Below are 19168 nucleotides of genomic sequence, written 5' to 3' on the forward strand. Positions count from 1 at the left end.
TCACTGGAAGGACTGATGTTGAAGCTGAAACTCCAGTACTTTGGCCACCTGATGCGAGACCTGACTCATTTGAAAAGGCCCTGATGATGAGAAAGATTGAAGGCGGGCGGAGAAAGGGACGACAGATGATAAGATGGTTGGATGGCATCACTGACTCAATGGACATGAGTTTGAGTAAACTCCGGCAGTTAGTGACAGACAGGGAGGCCTGGCATGCTGCGGTCCATAGGGTCACAAAGAGTCAGACATGACTGAGCTACTGAACTGAACTGATGTTGTATGTATGTACGTATACATATGTATATCTGAAAGCTGGTTTTTATTCATACAGTTTAAATGTTTCTTGTCCAACGTACCAGTTATACAGATAAAGGGACCAGAAATTACAAAGGTCCTAATTGAAGGAGGCTGTCCCTTCCCTGATCTGTTCCCCAGCTACTAATTTTGAAGCCAAGAGAATGCTATCCCCAGGCCTACCCAACATCATTAGTACTATGGCTGCTGCTGCTGCTGCTGCTAAGTCACTTCAGTCATGTCCAACTCTGTGCGACCCCAGAGACGGCAGCCCACCAGGTTCCACCATCCCTGGGATTCTCCAGGCAAGAGTACTGGAGTGGGTTGCCATTTCCTTCTCCAATGCATGAAAATGAAAAGTGAAAGTGAAGTCGCTCAGTCGTGTCTGACTCACAGCGACCTCATGGACTGCAGCCTACCAGGCTCCTTTGCCCATGGGATTTTCCAGGCAAGAATACCGGAGTGGGGTGCCATTGCCTTCTCCGAGTACTATGTCTAGTGTTATCAAAAGTTCCATTTCTTGGTCTTCCTTCCTTAATGTCAAGTCAGAATTGACTATCAGAAACAATGTTTGCTACAATCTCACTTGAGAGGTGGCTTCTTGAATAAAAACCATTATTTGTTCATCCGAGCCTGGCCAAAGTACTGACTAAGTGAAGCATCAGCTTCTACACTAATACAGAAATTCAGTTCACCCCCTTCCTCTGCTCCTGCCTGACTCCAGTGTATGCTTCATCCTCTGAACAGCATTTAGAGAGATCTCTTAAGGTCTGTGTTTTGTCACTCCCTGCTTTAAATCCTCATGTTTTTCTGTATTAAGCTTAGACTAAAACTGAACTTCTTACAAGGACTTATAAGAACTTATCTAAAGTGTCTCTTCCATAATCTGTGTCCTCACCTCTCCTATTCTACTGCCTGGAGCAGTAGGAATGAAGGATTTGCCTGATACAGATAAGGGTAGAAAGAACTGGATGAACTTAATTTGGAGCCAAAGCAAATGCGATTAACTATTGGAGAATCAGGAAAAAGAAGGGTCACAGAAGTCTCACTAAGATTTTGGCTTTAGGGATAGAGAAGCAGTGATGCTATTATTGAAATAAGGAACAGGTTTGTGGTGAGAAATCAAGCTTCTGCTTTACGTATTTTGGACTAAGATAAAATCTAAGTTAGACATCCTAATGGAGAAAATCAAGTAGAGTAGTAATGGAAGTCCAAAGTCAAGTCAAGGCTGGAACATGAATTTCAGAGCCAGTAATACATATCTTTAAGTTTTTGAGAATAAATAACAGTCCCCTTGAGAGAGTGTTTGTAAGTAAGAGAAAGACATCCAGGACTGAGCTCAAACAATGTAATCAAGAGACATTTAGAAAAACGAACTGGAAAGAAGTAACCTGGGAAGAAGAGGGGAATTCAGGAGATAGTGGAGTCCTGGAAAGCAACAGACATATTCCACAGAAGCAGAAACAGTCACCTACATAAAGTATGGCTGAGGGGTCAAGAAAAGAATGGAGATCTGGGATTTCCCTGGTGGTCCAGTGGTTAAGACTCTGCACTTCCAAGCAGGGGAGGCAGGTTTGATCCCTGGGAGGGGAACTAAGATCCTACATGCTGAATAGCAAAAACAAAAAATAAAAGAATGGACATCTGAATACTCCACTTGAAAACATGGAAGTCTTCAATAACCCTCCCAAGATAGAGCTCGGTAAAGTAGCAGGGAACAAGGTCTTGTAGGAATGAGCTGATGAGAGGTTTAGAAGTCAGTAAGTGAAATGTTTCTTTCAGATATTTTGCCATTAAAGGAAAGGAGGAAATAAGATAAAACTGGTTAAGGACATGGAGGTAAGTTTGGGCTTTTTCAAAGTTGGGAGCTACAACTACTCATGAGCGTCCTGCAAGAGAATGTCTTGTAAATGACATTTGCTCACTTTCTTAGTTATTTCCTCAGGAAAAGTTCCAAGAAGTGGAAGTTCTGGGTCAAAATTGAGGTTTGGACATCTATAAGGCATTTAATTCATGTCTTATTTTTTTTGGGGGGGGGGGAATGATTTCACCAATTTACACTCACCAGCAGTGAAAAGATGAATTACCCTGTATCATTCTAAGGAATAAACTGTAACTTTTGTTCCCATGCTAGGTATCACTTTGTCATGGAAACAGAGTCAGGATTAGAAGTCAACCTTTGATGTCTAGCTCCATCTCCCAAGCAATGTTCCTATCCTGTTTTGGATTCTATTAGTTTTAAATAAAAAATATCTCTTTTAAAATGTTAATTTGAAAATATGATTGATGATTTAAAGGTAGTAGAAATTGAGGAGTTAAAGAAAAGTTGGGAGCTACAAAAACACTTTCATAAATCAATAACTTTGTAAACTGATTGATCCAGAAAAGAAGGATTCCAGTTTACAGAGTGAAGTAAGCCAGAAAGAAAAACACCAATACAGTATACTAATGCATATATATGGAATTTAGAAAGATGGTAACGATAACCCTGTATGCGAGACCGCAAAAGAGACACAGATGTATAGAACAGTCTTTTGGACTCTGTGGGAGAGGGAGAGGGTGGGATGATTCTGGAGAGTGGCATTGAAACATGTAGAATACCATATATGAAACAAGTCGCCAGCCCAGGTCCAATGCAGGATACTGGATGCTTGGGGCTGGTGCACTGGGATGACCCAGAGGGATGGTACGGGGAGGGAGGAGGGAGGGGGGTTCAGGATGGGGAACATGTGTATACCTGTGGCAGATACATGCTGATGTATGGCAAAACCAATACAATATTGTAAAATTAAAAAAAAAAGAAGGAGGGAAATGATGGCTTAGGAGAGAAAGAGGGAGAAAAGGGGAGAGAGGAAAGAGAAAAGGGGCGGGACAGAAGGGAGGAAGGGACAATTGTAAGGGTGGAGATCTTGAAAAGACAAGAGATGATGGGATTCAGGGCTCAAGAAGAGGAATCTCCTTCATGGAAACAGTAACCAAGATGGCAGTAAGTTGAAAATTATGATGAGAGATGAAAGAATTCCTGGCATCTTTATTTTCTCAGTGAAAAGCATATAAAGGCCTTCAGTGTGAGGTAGTCACACTGGTTACACCTTGATATAAATAAATAAATAAGTAGATAGATGCATAGCAGTGACTGTCGAAACCAAAGGAGTTTTGCAACATTAACAGCCATTAGTACAAGACTTAGGTAAATCAGATTTTTGGAAAGTGAAATAAGTCTCTTGATTTTAGAAAAAATGACAGTATAATATAATTTATTTAAAAATACTCCATCATAATGTGTTCTACTGTCTGTGTTGGTCCCAACATCACTTCAGGGAAGGCAGCTGCCTGCTTTAACCAGGAGTCTGCATCCCGTGGGTGGTCAATATCATTTATCCTGAAAGTCAAGACTCAAGGGCAGCTCCTACAAGGGGTTCCACTATCCATCTTTCAGTGAACTCTAGAGTATAACATAATGAGTGTCAGATATGGGCTTTCATTGGTAAAATTAGTGACTTGTTAAATCAGCATAATGGATGCAAGCAATCAACTCTTATCACTTAACAATATTCAATTTATATAGATTAGTTTAAATAGTTAAAAATCATATCCCACTCATACTCCCAGTGTTTATGTATCTCTTAAGATCAAGAGACTTCATGCTTAAACCTGATAGCATAGGATTAATCTCTAAAACATCTGTCCAGCCACTGGGTAGGTAGAGTCATTATAACCTGACAATCTGTAATATTAGCATATATGGGAAAATGCCAATAAATTTTTCAAGCATGGTAGATGTGGCAACATCTAACAGGATGGGGACCTGAGACTTATGGAAGCTTACACAGGTTTATAGACTAGTTTAGGTCTCTGTACCAATGTATATTTTTGTAATTATCAGTATGCACAGCAGAATTTGAAATGTGATTTATCTTCATTGTAATGTGGTTAAGGAGGTTGTGAAAGGGTAAATAACCCTCATTCAATTCAAATGTCAGTGATTTACATCCATTTTTTCTAACCAATGTGAACATAGAAATTGTGTATAATCAAATTAGCTTACGTCTGTTCACAGCAGATGGTTCACTAGACTCTTTCCTTAAAATCTGCCACACTAGAGATTTTGTCTGGAAAATCCAGTCTGGTTGCATTTCAAACTCTATCACTTGTTTTCTATATCTGACCTTTGAAATTCCCCTGTGACTGGAAGTAACTATATGTCCAACTTCCAATTTATACAAAAGGGACATTATGAACAGTGCTGCGATGAACATTGGGGTACACGTGTCTCTTTCAATTCTGATTTCCTCAATGTGTATGCCCAGCAGTGGGATTGCTGGGTCATATGGCAGTTCTATTTCCAGTTTTTTAAGGAATCTCCATACTGTTTTCCATAGTGACTGTACTAGTTTGCAATCCCACCATCAATGTAAGAGGGTTCCCTTTTCTCCACACCCTCTCCAGCATTTACTGTTTATAGATTTTTGGATAGCAGCCATTCTGACTGACGTGAAATGGTACCTCATTGTGGTTTTGATTTGCATTTCTCTGATAATGAGTGATGTTGAGCATCTTTTCATGTGTTTGTTAGCCATCTGCATGTCTTCTTTGGAGAACTCTCTGTTTATTTCTTTGGCCCATTTTTTTGATTGGGTAATTTACTTTTCTGGAATTGAGCTTCAGGAGTTGCTTATATATTTTTGAGATTAATTCTTTGTCAGTTGCTTCGTTTGCTATTATTTTCTCCCATTCTGAACGATGTCTTTTCACTTTGCTTATAGTTTCCTTCATTGTGCAAAAGCTTTTAAGTTTAATTAGGTCCCATTTGGTTTTTTTGGCTTTTATTTCCATTACTCTGGGAGGTGGGTCATAGAGAATCCTGCTGTGATTTATGTCAGAGAGTGTTTTGCCTATGTTTTCCTCTAGGAGTTTTATAGATTCTGGTCTTACGTTTAGATCTTTAATCCATTCTGAGTTTATTTTTGTGTGTGGTGTTAGAAAGTGCTCTAGTTTCATTCTTTTACAAGTGGTTTAGGATATGGAAGCAACCTAGATGTCCATCAGCAGATGAATGGATAAGAAAGCTGTGGTACATATACACAATGGAATATTACTCAGCCATTAAAAAGAATACATTTGAATCAGTTCTAATGAGGTGGATGAAACTGGAACCTATTATACAGAGTGAAGTAAGCCAGAAAGAAAAACACCAATACAGTTTAATAATGCGTATATATGGAATTTAGAAAGATGGTAATGATGACCCTATATGCAAGACAGCATAAGAGACACAGATGTATAGAACAGTCTTTTGGACTCTGTGGGAGAAGGTGAGGGTGGGATGATCTGAGAGGATAGCATTGAAACATGAAAATTATCATATGTGAACCGAATCACCAGTCCAGGTTCGATGCATGATACAGGGTGCTCAGGGCTGGTGCACTGGGATGACCCAGAGGGATGGGAGGGGGAGGAAGGTGGGAGGGGGTTCAGGATTGGGAACATGTGTACACCCGTGGCTAATTCATGTCAATGTGTGGCAAAAACCACTACAATATTGTAAAGTAATTAGCCTCCAACTAAAATAAATAAATTTCTTTAAAAAGGGACATTATTTACTTATTTGAAATATTTTTTTAAACCTTAAGATAATACAGTTTTAGGTCCCAGGTTGAAAAGAAATACAGTATAAGAAATTAGACCATATCATGCAGTTAAATAACTGAAAAACATTTAATAAATCAGTGATTTTGTTTCTAGCATCTCAGAGGAAAGTCACTTCATACATGCAAAAAATTACTACAAATAGTATGCCATTATCTTTTAATTTATATAATTTTGTATCATTTTTCAATATTGTGTAGTGCTATTTTCTTTCAACAAGCTACTCTCATAAGAAAGAAAAAACAAAAGAAACAATTACCTTCATGAGTACAGTTATGATGTGAACCTTTTGCTACTAAATAAAATAATAAATTGCTTCCCTCCATCATGGATGTTATAAAAGCTATACCAGGGACATAAGTTCTACCTAAAACATACATTAAATTAAAGTCTTAGCAAAGTCTTAGCTTTCAAGCAAAAACAGACATAGTTGAAGTAGCAGTTTCTTTTCTAAATGGGCTGCTGCTGCTGCTGCTAAGTCGCTTCAGTGTATTTGACTCTTTGCGACCCCACAGACGGCAGCCCACCAGGCTCTGCTGTCCCTGGGATTCTCCAGGCAAGAACACTGGAGTGGGTTGCCATTTCCTTTTCCAATGCATGAAAGTGAAAAGTGAAAGGGAAGTCACTCAGTCATGTCCAACTCTTTGCTACCCCATAGACTGGAGCCTACCAGGCTCCTCCATCCATGGGATTTCCCAGGCAAGAGTACTGGAGTGGGTTGCCATTGGCTTCTCCATCTAAAAGGGCTACAGGGCTCAAATAAGAAAATCTCAAGTATTTAGCACTTCAACAGTGCTGCAGCTAATACATAATACTTACCCTCAGCATTCATGAAGCCGACCCTGCTCATACCTGACACCTTTCAATGAGTTCTCATAATAGGATAAAATTTAAAATTCTTGATATAGCCTCTAAGTCCCAGCAAAATCTGATCTCTACTCCTCTCAAATCCCTTCTTTTTATTATTATTATTATTATTTTTTACTTTACAATATTGTATTGGTTTTGCCACACATCAACATGAATCCTCCATGGGTGTACACGTGTTCCCAATCCCAAACCCCCCTCCCCCCTCCCCCTGCACACCATCCCTCCAGGTCATCCCAGTGCAGCAGTCCCAAGCATCCTGCACTCTGCATCGAACCTAGACTGGCGATTCGTTTCTTATATGATATTATACGTGTTTCTGTGCCATTCTCCCAAATCAGCCCACCCTCTCCCTCTCTCAGAGTCCAAAAGACTGTTCTATACATCTGAGTCTCTTTAGCTGTCTCGCATACAGGGTTATCATTACCATCTTTCTAAATTCCATATATATGCGTTAGTATACAAACCCCTTCTTATGTCACCTTCAACCCTTCGCCGGCCATGACTCTCCAGAAATGGTGGCCTCCATCCAGCACCTAGTCCACACCAAGCTTCTGGCCCCCAGACCCCATTCTGTCAGCTCCTCAGGTGACCACACACCTCACTCCCCAAGCTAATACTGTATACTACTTTTCATGTTGACATTATATTCTGATAGGCTTTTCCACAGCACCCGAAATGTTTCCTTCTGAGAATTTAACACAATTTGCAACTGTACAGTGAATTTATTAAATATCTTACTCCACGCACCCCCCCCTCCCCAACACACACATAAACTTGACTATCACTCCCATGAGGATAAGATTTGTCTTTTTTCATCCCCATGGTTGCCCCAGCAAAAGTGCAATGTCTGGCATGGTGGCAATGGTCAATGAATATTTTTCACTGAATGACAAGATCTCCCATTTCTGATAGACTATCTAATTGCTGTTTGCTGGGAAAGGCAAAGGTCTCGCAGGAATGACCATGCTGTGGAAATTCTAACGTAGCACGTGTGTTATACAAACAAGACAACACTATTGAAAATGAAAGCAAAAGTCAGCATCTGGATTTTGCTGTAAGGATACAAATCCTAATTTTTCCTGCACTGTCTTCTAATTGTAATTTCCACTCACCATCACCTACTTAAAATTATGTGACAGAGCTTTGAGTAAACCTGAATTTTGCCTCATATAAAGTGGAGCAAGAGAGTTTTGTTGTGTGTTTTTTTTGCAAACTTTAGATATATTGATTGCTCAGAACCTACAATCATTCTACTATAATTAAACCAATAGAGTAAATAATATCATTTTCCTTATGAATTATTGAGTTGACCAAAATATTCATTCAGGTTGCTCTATACAATGTAACAGAAAAACCCAAATTAACTTTTTGGCCAACCCAATATTTGTATTTATTCACTCAGTCTTACTTTTAAAACTACCCTGTATGAAGCACTGTTTTGTTTTTTTTGTAAAATCCCTGATTGGCAAAATGAACAAAAATGTACAGGGAGAATCTCTTTGGTATTACATAGGCAGGGAGGGTGGCCTCCTTTATTACACTCCGGCATTGGTTTCAATGGCATTGCTGTAACACAGGTTCTAATGCCACTCATGAGCCAATAAGTAAAATGTTACATACATCTGCAGAGGATCAATCTTGTGACTTTGATGTGATTTTCTGAGGTTACACTCAAAAAAGCCCGAGAGGTTTTTTGTCAAGACATTTTACAAAGAAAGAATTTTAAGTAACTTTTTATAAGGTGAGTGGCTATTCAAAGCAGAACGGAAATCAGCCTTCACACCAGGACTTTGCCGAAGGTGCTAGGCTGAGGCAGGTGCCAGCATCTGAATCAAAGCTTGTTAACAATCCAAAGAAATTTAACCTTGTGATCAAAGTATTCATTTTTCATTTCAACTTAAGAAAGGAAAGGAGGAAAGAAAGGAGAGAGAGAGAGAGAAAAAGAGAGAGAGAGAGAGAGAGGGAGGGAAAGAAGGAAAGATGGAAGAGGAGAGATGGAGGCAGGAAGGAAGGAAAGAGAAGACAGTTGGACAGACCTTGTCATGAACTAGGGCAATACTTGAACACATTCCCAAATCCTACCTTCTTGGGACCAAGGCTTTGTGTGAAGAGGCCATCCCTTTTCTTCACGGCAAAATGACTTGTAATCAGGACAGCAATCAGAATTTTCTCTTTCACAGAATTTATCACAGTAACACAGCGCATCCGCCTCATAGAACTGAGTTACACAGCCATCATCTCTGTCTTCACAGCAACCAAAACTTCTACAGTACTGCCCTTCAAAAATGGCTCTTTTGAATCGAGTACCTTCCGAAATGGTGTGATTCCTAGTGAACTCAGCTCCTGGGTCAACTTCTCGTTGTGATAAATACTGTCTCTCCATCCAAATTTCTGTGGTGAGATAAGCAAGGATTAAGATCTTATATCCGGCCCACATTCTCCAGAGGTCAGCAAGGCTCCCACTGGTTGATAAGTTTGATCCCCTTGGCCTTGGGGCTTCTCCTTGGAGCCTAAGTTCTAATCATCAAGACAACTCAGCCTGAATCCTGAAACTGATCCTTTACTTGAACTGAGTGTATTTCTTGTAGTTAAATATTAATCAAGAATTTCAATGCTTGCCAAAGATAACGTGCATGTTAGCAATAGACCATTGTCATTCCTCCAACATTAAAGTTTTATATTTCATATTACAGGAAAAACCTCCACTACCATAAAAATAAATACATAAAATCTTGAGTGTAGATGATACATTGAATATTGCTTGCCTTCAAAATAACCTAGATTCTTAAATCAAAAACCTCTCTGGAATACACATGGCCCAAATTTTGGCTGCAGTGACTACTGGCAAGGTGTAGGAAATTCAAAAGTCAAAAAACACAATTATTCATCTCACCTACTTGCACTGCCACTAAAATCCAGACTCTCCTGAGATTGCCTACTAGGCTCTGTCATATCAATAACAAATGCCCAGTCACACATGGGCTTGATATCGCATCCATACAGCATTCACCTACCAGAAGCATTTTGATTTCAAAACTTAGTGGAGCTAATTTAGCTAGAAATTCCCTGAAGGTGACCTTAGTTTTCTCTCCCTGAATTTCTGCTTGACATTAATGCAGGGGTCTGCAATATCTGAAAGGCAATTTATAGTCAAGAAAAGTCAGTGATCTGAGCTAAGGAGCTGTTGGGGAGAGGGGAGGGAAAAGATGTGAAGGAAACTCAAAGGTCAAGATACCTTTCATGTTTCTGTATGGCTGTGGGTTTTGCCATCCTGTATTTACTCATTAACTATAATATCTTCCTTTGGATTAGAGACAAGTAACCAGCAGACAATGATTCAGCAAGAGTGTCTGGGTTGCCTAGTGGAAAGGACTTGTCCTGAAGATCAGAAAACCTGGACCCTTGTCCCTGAGCTACTATTTAATTGGCTTTATGATCTTGGGTTCATGATTTGCTTCTCTGGTCCTCAGTTATTTTCCTATAAAATGAGAGTCTTTCTCTCCAAAGTTAATTCATAACTCCAACATATCAAACATATTCCCCAACTTTGCTCTGTAAATTATTTAACTCATACTTTTATCTTCATTGTTTCCCTTTCTTTGGAACCTTTCTCTCAGGCTGTAAACTAGTGCAAGTCTTTATCTTTTGTTGTTTTAATTTAATATAATCTTGGTGTTGGCATCCATAATCCTGCCTGTGCAATCCTTTCTGCTGCCTCTGATTCCTTGCCACCCACCCAGTCACTAAAGTACTGCAAAGTGCCATTTCCAGCCCCATTCAATCATCTCTAACCTCGATTCTCATTACTTGAGTCCATATCATCACACCTGAATCTTCCACAGCGTTTAGCCCTGTACAATGAACTGGTCAAGAACAGGACCCAGAGAGACTAATGGAAATCAAATTCTAGTTTCACCAATGATTAGCAACACATCTTTAAGAAAGTGGATTAGTCTCTCTATGCTTCAATTTCATCAGCTGCAACATTTAGATAACAAAATTTATTCCCATATCAGGTGGCTGCAAAATTTAAATGAAATAATACATAAAAGTCCTTAGCACATCATTCATAATAGTTCAGTCACTCAGTCATGTCCGACTCTTTGCAACCCCATGGACTGCAGCATGCCAGCCTTCCCTGTCCATCACCAACTACCGAAAACTGCTCAAACTCATGTCCATTGAGTCGGTGATGCCATCAAACCATCTCATCCTCTGTCGTCCCCTTCTCCTCCCACCTTCAATCTTTCCCAGCATCAGGATCTTTTCCAATGAGTCAGTTCTTAAACAGGTGGCCAAAGTATAGGAGCTTCAGCTTCAGCAGTTCTTCCAATAAATATTCAGGACTTATTTCTTTTAGAATTGACTAGTTTGATCTCCTTGCTGTCCAAGGGACTCTCAAGAGTCTTCTCCATCACCACAATTCAAAAGCGTCGATTCTTTGGTGCTCAGCTTTCTTTATAGTCCAGCTCTCACATCCATACATGACTACTGGAAAAACCATAGTTTTGACTAGACAGACTTTTGTTGGCAAACTAATGTCACTGCTTTTTAATATGCTGTCTAGGTTGGTCATAACTTGTCTTCCAAGGAGTAAGCATCTTTTAATTTCTTGGCTGCAATTACCATCTGCAGTAATTCTGGAGCCCACAAAAATAAAGTCTGTCACTCTTTCCACTGTTTTCCCATTTATTTTCCATGAAGTGATGATGGGACCAGATGTCATGATCTTAGTTTTCTGAATGTTGAGTTTTAAGCCAACTTTTTCACCCTCTTCTTTCACTTTCATCAAGAGGCTCTTCAGTTCCTCCTCAGTTTTTTGCCATAAGGGTGGTGTCATCTGCATATCTGAGGTTATTAATGTTTCTCCCGACAATCTTGATTTCAGCTTGTGCTTCATCCAATCCAGCATTTCCCATGATGTACTCTGCATATGAGTTAAATAAGCAGGGTGACAATATACAGCCTTGACGCACTTCTTTCCCAATTTGGAACCAGTCTGTTGTTCCATGTATAGTTTTAACTGTTGCTTCTTGACCTCCATACAGATTATTCAGGAGACAAGTCAGATGGTCTGGTAATCCCATCTCTTGAAGAATTTTCCACAGTGTATTGTGATCCACACAGTCAAAGGCTTTGGCATAGTCAATAAAGCAGAAGTAGATGCTTTTCTGGAACTCTCTTGCTTTTGCAATGATCCAGCAGATGTTGGCAATTTGATCTCTGGTTCCTCTGCCTTTTCTAAAACCAGCTTGAACATCTTGAAGTTCTCAGTTCACATACTATGGAAGCTTTGCTTGGAAAAATTGGTGCACTACTTTGCTAGCGTGTGAGATGAGTGCAATTGTGCAGTAGTTTGAACATTATTTGGCATTGCCTTTCTTTGGGATTGGAATGAAAACTGACCTTTTCCAGTCCTGTGGGCACTGCTGAGTTTTCCAAATTTGCTGGCATATTGAGTGCAGCACTTTCACAGCATCATCTTTTAGGACTTGAAATAGCTCAGCTGGAGTTTCATCACCTCCACTAACTTTTCTCATAGTGATGCTTCCTAAGGCTCACTTGACTTCATACTCCAGGATGTCTGGCTCTAGGTGAATGATCACACCATCATGGTTATCTGGGTCATTAAGATATTCTTTGTATAATTCTTCTGTATATTCTTGTCACCTCTTCTTAATATATTCTGTTAGGTCCATACCATTTCTGTCCTTTATTGAGCCCATCTTAGCAAGAAATATTCCCTTGGTATCTCTAATTTTCTTGAAGAGATCTCTAGTCTTTCCCATTCTGTTGTTTTCCTCTATTTCTTTGCATTGTTTGCTTAGAAGGGCTTTCTTATCTCTTCTTGCTATTCTTTGGAGCTCTGCATTCAGATGGATATATCTTTTCCTTTTCTCCTTTGCCTTTCACTTCTCAGCTATTTATAAGGCCTCCTCAGACAACCATTTAACCTTTTTGCATTTCTTTTTCTTCGGGATGGTCTTGACCCCTGTCTCCTGTACAATGTCATGAACCTCATTTCATAGTTCATCAGGTATTCTATCAGATCTAGTCCCTTAAATCTATTTCTCACTTCCACTGTATAATCATAAGGGATTTGATTTAGGTCATACCTGAATGGTCTAGTGGTTTCCCACACTTTCTTCAATTTAAGTCTGAATTTGGCAATCAGGAGTTCATGATCTGAGCCACAGTCAGCTCCTGGTCTTGTTTTTGCTGACTGTATAGAGCTTCTCCATCTTTGGCTGCAAAGAATATAGTCAATCTGATTTCGGTGTTGACCCTCTGGTGATGTCCATGTGTGGAGTCTTCTCTTGTGCTGTTGGAAGATGGTGTTTGCTATGACCAGTGCGTTCTCTTGGCAAAACTCTATTACCTTTTGCCCTGCTTCATTCTGTATTCTAAGGCCAAATTTTCCTGTTACTCCAGGTGTATCTCTACTTTCTACTTTTGTATTCCAGTCCCCTATAACGAAAAGGACATCTTTTTTGGGTGTTAATTCTAGAAGGTCTTGTAGGTCTTCACAGAACCGTTCAACTTCAGCTTCTTCAACGTTAGTGGTTGGGGCATAGACTTGGATTTCTGTGATATTGTATGGTTTGCTTGGAAACGAACAGAGATCATTCTGTTCGTTTTTGAGATTGCACCCAAGTACTGCATTTTGGACTCTTGTTGACTCTGATGGCTACTCCATTTCTTCTAAGGGATTCCTGCCCAGAGTAGTAGATATAATGGTCTGCTACTGCCACTGCTAGGTCACTTCAGTCATGTCCAACTCTGTGCGACCCCGTAGATGGAAGCCCACCAGATTCCCCCGTCCCTGGGATTCTCCAGGCAAGAACACTGGAGTGGGTTGCCATTTCCTTCTCCAATGCATGAAAGTGAAAAGTGAAAAGTGAAAGGGAAGTCGCTCTGTTGTGTGCAACCCTCAGCGACCCCATGGACTGCAGCCTACCAGGCTCCTCCATCCACGGAATTTTCCAGGCAAAAGTACTGGAGTGGGGTGCCATTGCCTTCTCCAGAAAATATTCTACTTAATGTTAATTACTCTAAGACATGTCTATATTAGATAGCCCAACAAACAAACATTAATATCAAATATTTAATACTGAATATTTCCCAGTTCACATGAACCTGGAATTCATTGTTTAATTTAGAATTATTTGATTTGTAAGCACTTACCTTTTTTAAGCCAAATAAATAGAGCTCATTTACAAATTAACCTCAAAAATATTACCCAGAGACAAAGACATACCAAGACATATTTAGACAGTGCAAGATCTAGCTTCATTTTCTAAGTTTAGTCATGAATTAGATATTACAATATAAAATTTACTAGTTTATAAAAAATAGTTGAAATAAAATTTTTAAATAATGATCATCTGAGTTAAATTCACCTGTTCCACTCCATTTTAGTTTGCTGATTCCTAAAATGTCGATGTTCACCCTTGCCATCTCCTGTCTGACCACTTCTAGTTTATTTTGATTCAGGGACCTAACATTCCAGGTTTCTATACAATATTGTTCTTTATAGCTTATTTTCACTCTTTACAACTTATTAGCATTCATGCTAAATAAGTATTAATTATCATTCAAAAGTATATTCTCCACCTAAGAGCTCTCTCATCCTTTAAATCCTGCAACTTTCACTGAGAAGGGGATGTCAGGGAATAAGATGCTTGGATGGCATCACTGACTCGATGAATATCAGTTTGAGTAAGCTCCAGGAGTTGGTGATGGACAAGGAAGCCTGGCATGCTGCAGTCCATGGGGTCACAAAGAGTCGGACACGACTGAGCGACTGAACTGAAGAGCTGAACTGAACTGAACATCCCCCCCTGCTTCTCATCCCATTTTTCATCAGGCCCCCAATTCATCTTCTTCTTGGACATCATCTTGGACTCACTTCCTCTCCTTTTCTATGGTCATTTAAAATATGTTTTTATAATATCCTCAATCCTTTTCCTCCCTGGTCGTCTCAAATAATCTTTCCTCATTATTCTTAGTATTAAACCAACCTAAAAGCCATAGACTACACAGATCTTATACAATGTGGACCTCCAGCTTTGGTATCTCTCTGGCCTCAATGTAACCAGTTTACTCCTCGCTCATATGGGTCCAGCCATCACACTAACTTTGCTCTTGTTCACCATGCCGCACACTCTCCTATCTTAGAACCCTGGCACTTGCTCTTCCTTCTCCTTGAACCATGCTTCCCTGAATCCTCAGGACTTCATTTCTCACCTCTTTTAAGTCTTTCTTCAAATGACACCTTCTCTGAGAGTCCTGGGCCACATTTGCTATATAAAAAGACACCCCATCTCCAACCCTGGCTCACCCTAATACATTGTAATTGTATTCATCAATTATTTGCTTTCTATATTTCCCCTCCAGAAAGCTCTGTAAATCATAGAACTGTGTCTAATTTGTCTGTTGCCTGTTTTATCTTCAGCCCTTAGTTCTTGACACATATTGGGCAGTCAGTATACATTTATTTCATAAATACATGAGCACTACCATTTTCATTTTCTATGCTTGTATGATGCCTCTTAGGTACTGAGATGACCCACGACAGTCTTGGTGCCACCACAAATTTTCAGATTTTTGTCTCAGCTAAGCTTTTAGATGCTGCTCACATGTCTTTAACTTGTTCTCTTCATAGCTATTGATTTCTTAACTTCTCAGAGATCATCACTTTCCAGGGAATATGTTCTCTCAGAGGTTACCAAGGAGACAACGATGGTAAATGTCAGTCCTATTCCTTCTTGTCATCAAACACATAAACCCATGTCCATCTGCAGCCATCCTTCCCATCTTCTTTCCAGACTCAGAAGATGAGGTGTCATCCTGTCCCCAAGCAATCCTTCCACCTATGATGCTTAAATGTGCCACCATTTCTCTTCGTCCTTCACTTATCTTTTAGTTCCCATACATGTTTAACCCCTTTCTCATTCAGTGACTTCAGTCCATGAGTAGGATTGCAGCAGACGCTACGGGCACTCTCCACATATTACCATCTGCACAGCTCACCATCTTAGGACAAGCTGGCTGAAATTGCAACACTATGATTTACTGACCAGAAGCCTCCTCTTCTCCAGCACTTCCCCCACCCCAATCCAAGAGAGCTGAGAATAGACACCTTCTCTGAAACCCAGGAGCAGTCTTTAAAGAATGCATGGAAGAGTGTATGTATAAGTACTTCTCCTTGTTCTTTGAGGGGTTATCTCTGATACCCACATACACATTACTTTCACCCTGAGGTAGGAGTGGGAACCCTGCAGTTGGGAGGGATTGAAAGTGGCGCCCTAACTTATTTGTTTCCAGCACATGGTTAAATATTGTAGTTCAAGTGTATCTATTAATTATACTATCTCACTTCAATCAATTTATGGTCTAGAAATTAACTAAAGCTTTCAAATATTCCTGTAAAGAAACTTGATATTGAAAGTGACACATTTGACACAAATTCTACAACTAATAAATTCCTTTAGACTAGCAGTTTTCAACGAAGAATGACTTTACCTTCCAACAGAAATTTAGCCATGGCCAGAGACTTTATTTTTCAGGTCACAGACTGTTTTGTTTGTCTAGACCACAAGGATCTAGTGAACGGTGGCTAGGGATACTGCAGTGCTTCCTAGAGTGCACAGGACAGAGCTCACAATTATCTGGCCAAAATTGTCAGTAATGATGCTGTTTGTGAACCTTGATTGACACATTACAAACATTTTAAAACAACCAACAAGAAATCAGAAAAAGAAAATGAAATGATCATGTTTACTTGCAATTTGGATTTACATGAAGGTTGATCAGATGAATTTCCAATAAATGACTTCTTTGCGATAATAACCAGTAACAGTAATACATAAATATTGGAGTAGCTTTTCAAGAAATTGGATGTAGGATATGCATAACTAGAAAGATCAGAGCCCGCCACACCACACTCTCTTTCTACATGACCATCAAAAGCAGAAACATTACTTTGCCAACTAAGGTCCGTCTAGTCAAGCCTATGGTTTTTCCTGTGGTCATGTATGGATGTGAGAGTTGGACTGTGAAGAAGGCTGAGTGCCGAAGAATTGATGCTTTTGAACTGTGGTGTTGGAGAAGACTCTTGAGAGTCCCTTGGACTGCAAGGAGATCCAACCAGTCCATTCTGAAGGAGATCAGCCCTGGGTGTTCTTTGGAAGGAATGATGCTAAAGCTGGAGCTCCAGTACTTTGGCCACCTCATGCAAAGAGTTGACTCATTGGAAAAGACTCTGATGCTGGGAGGGATTGGGGCAGGAGGAGAAGGGGACGACCGAGGATGTGATGGCTGGATGGCATCACGGACTCGATGGACATGAGTCTGAGTGAACTCCGGGAGATGGTGATGGACAAGGAGGCCTGGTGTGCTGCGATTCATGGGGTCACAAAGAGTTGGACACGACTGAGCGACTGAACTGAACTGGACTGATTCTCCTTGGACATGCTTCATTTCAGATGAAAAGAGAAGCACTGCATTCCATCTTCTTGTGATCTTTCCTACCATCATTATGCAAGAACAATGAAGGGAATCAGAATCTTTAGATGTTTTCTTGGAAAGAATTAAGTTAATCAAATATGTTTCTTAACACTAGATCTTAGCTAGATGTGTGAAGATTGACTGGACACTAGAAATTTTAGCCACGCTTATCCAATCATCCATCTGATTCACAGTTTCCCCTTCTGTGGTTTCAATTCCCCATAATCAAGTGCTGTTTGAAAAAATTAAGTGGAAAATTCCATAAATAAGTAATTTTTTAAGTTGTTAATTTTTATTGGAGTCTAGTTGCTTTATAATGCTTTATTAGCTTCTTGCTGCGCAGCAAAGTGGATCAGTCATACATATATATAGCCCCTCTTTTTTGGATTTCCTTCCCATTTAGGTCACCACAGAACATTGAAGAGAGCTCCCTGCTATCCAGCAGGTTCTCATTAGTTATGTATTTTATACATAGTAACATGTATGTATCAGTCCCAATCTCCCAATTCATCCAACTCCCTCTTCCCTCCTTGGTATCCATATTTTTCTTCTCTTCTTCTCCGTTTCTGTTTCTGCTTTGCAAGTTAGTTCATCTCTATCATTTTTCTAGATTCCACATTTCTATGTGATGTTACACATTATTTGTTTTTCTCTTTTTTGACTTACTTGTCTGTTTGACAGTCTCTAGGTCCATCCACGTCTCCACAAATGCCACTATTTCACTGCTTTTAAAAAGCACACACTGTTCTGAACAGAGTAATGAAACTCCACACTGTCTAGCTTCATTGCACCCAATATGCTAGTCATCCCTCTGTCTGGCGTGCCGGGCTGTGCGTGCTACCCACCTGTCATCACTTATAAGCCATCTCCATTATCAGATTGACTGTGGGGGCATCCCAGCCCTTATGTTCAAGGAACTCTTATCTTACTTAATGCTTATGTCCCTGAAGCACTAGAGAAGTGATGCTGGCAATTCAGATATTCTCTTACTGTGCCCAACTTTTAAATGAAACTTTACCATCGGCATGTTTGTATAGGAAAAAAGCATAGTGTTATTCAAATACGGTTTGTAGTAGCCAAGATTTCAGGCATTCACTGGGGCTTTTCAAATGCATGCCCTGTGGATAAAGGAGTAGTACTACAGCTGGAAGATTTAGATATATTTAAATAGGCAAATATAGGGAGAGAGAGAGGGAAAGAGAGAACAGGAAGGTGGGCTTGCCTAAAACAGTTTATTTTATTGGCTTAATTTCCACCATTAAAGATTTCTCTCTTCAAATTATGGAGGCTGCAAAAGTGTCCTGCAGGAGCAAGTGCTCTTCGCAGTTTATTTTATTGGCTTAATTTCCACCATTAAAGATTTCTCTCTTCAAATTATGGAGGCTGCAAAAGTGTCCTGCAGGAGCAAGTGCTCTTCGGTGAGGTGAGTCAAGAATTACCAAGTCAGCTTTGAGGGCCTGGGACTTGGTCCCCTCACCTGCATGAGAGGTCTAGGATGATCTAATGATGTGGTGGGAGGGACCAGTGGGGATGTCAGAGTGGGGATCGGTTTGAGGAAACTGGATGTGCTCATCTTCACACACTGGGCCATCAGCAATAGTGTGAGGCTACATTCTTCTTATTTCTGCTCCACTGAGTTTTCTCAAATTTTAGAATAAAAAATTTCAGTGAGACATAAAACCTCTGCCTACAATGTGTAGTTATGTTTGGATTAGGCTGCTAAGGAGGCCTAGAAGATTTTATACATTGTAACTCCAGTGTATGTCTGTGTATGTACGTGGGTCCGATCCCTGGTTCAGGAAGATTCCCTGGAGGAGGGCATGGCATTCCACTCCAGTATTCTCGC

At 40.0% G+C, this 19168-nt stretch overlaps 1 protein-coding gene across 1 annotated transcript in view; it reads right to left on the reverse strand.

Annotated features, from left to right (window-relative positions):
• Positions 1-9250, reverse strand: part of TINAG (tubulointerstitial nephritis antigen) — a 110204-nt gene extending 100954 nt beyond the window's left edge. Inside the window, exon 1 of the mRNA XM_068961073.1 lies at positions 8896-9250. Coding sequence (XP_068817174.1) covers positions 8896-9250 — 355 coding nt within the window. The remainder of the gene's footprint in view (positions 1-8895) is intronic.
• Between the last annotated feature and the right edge of the window lie 9918 nt (positions 9251-19168).

Source organism: Capricornis sumatraensis, chromosome 22 (genome assembly GCF_032405125.1).
Source record: "Capricornis sumatraensis isolate serow.1 chromosome 22, serow.2, whole genome shotgun sequence".
In the NCBI taxonomy this organism is placed as follows: domain Eukaryota; kingdom Metazoa; phylum Chordata; class Mammalia; order Artiodactyla; family Bovidae; genus Capricornis; species Capricornis sumatraensis.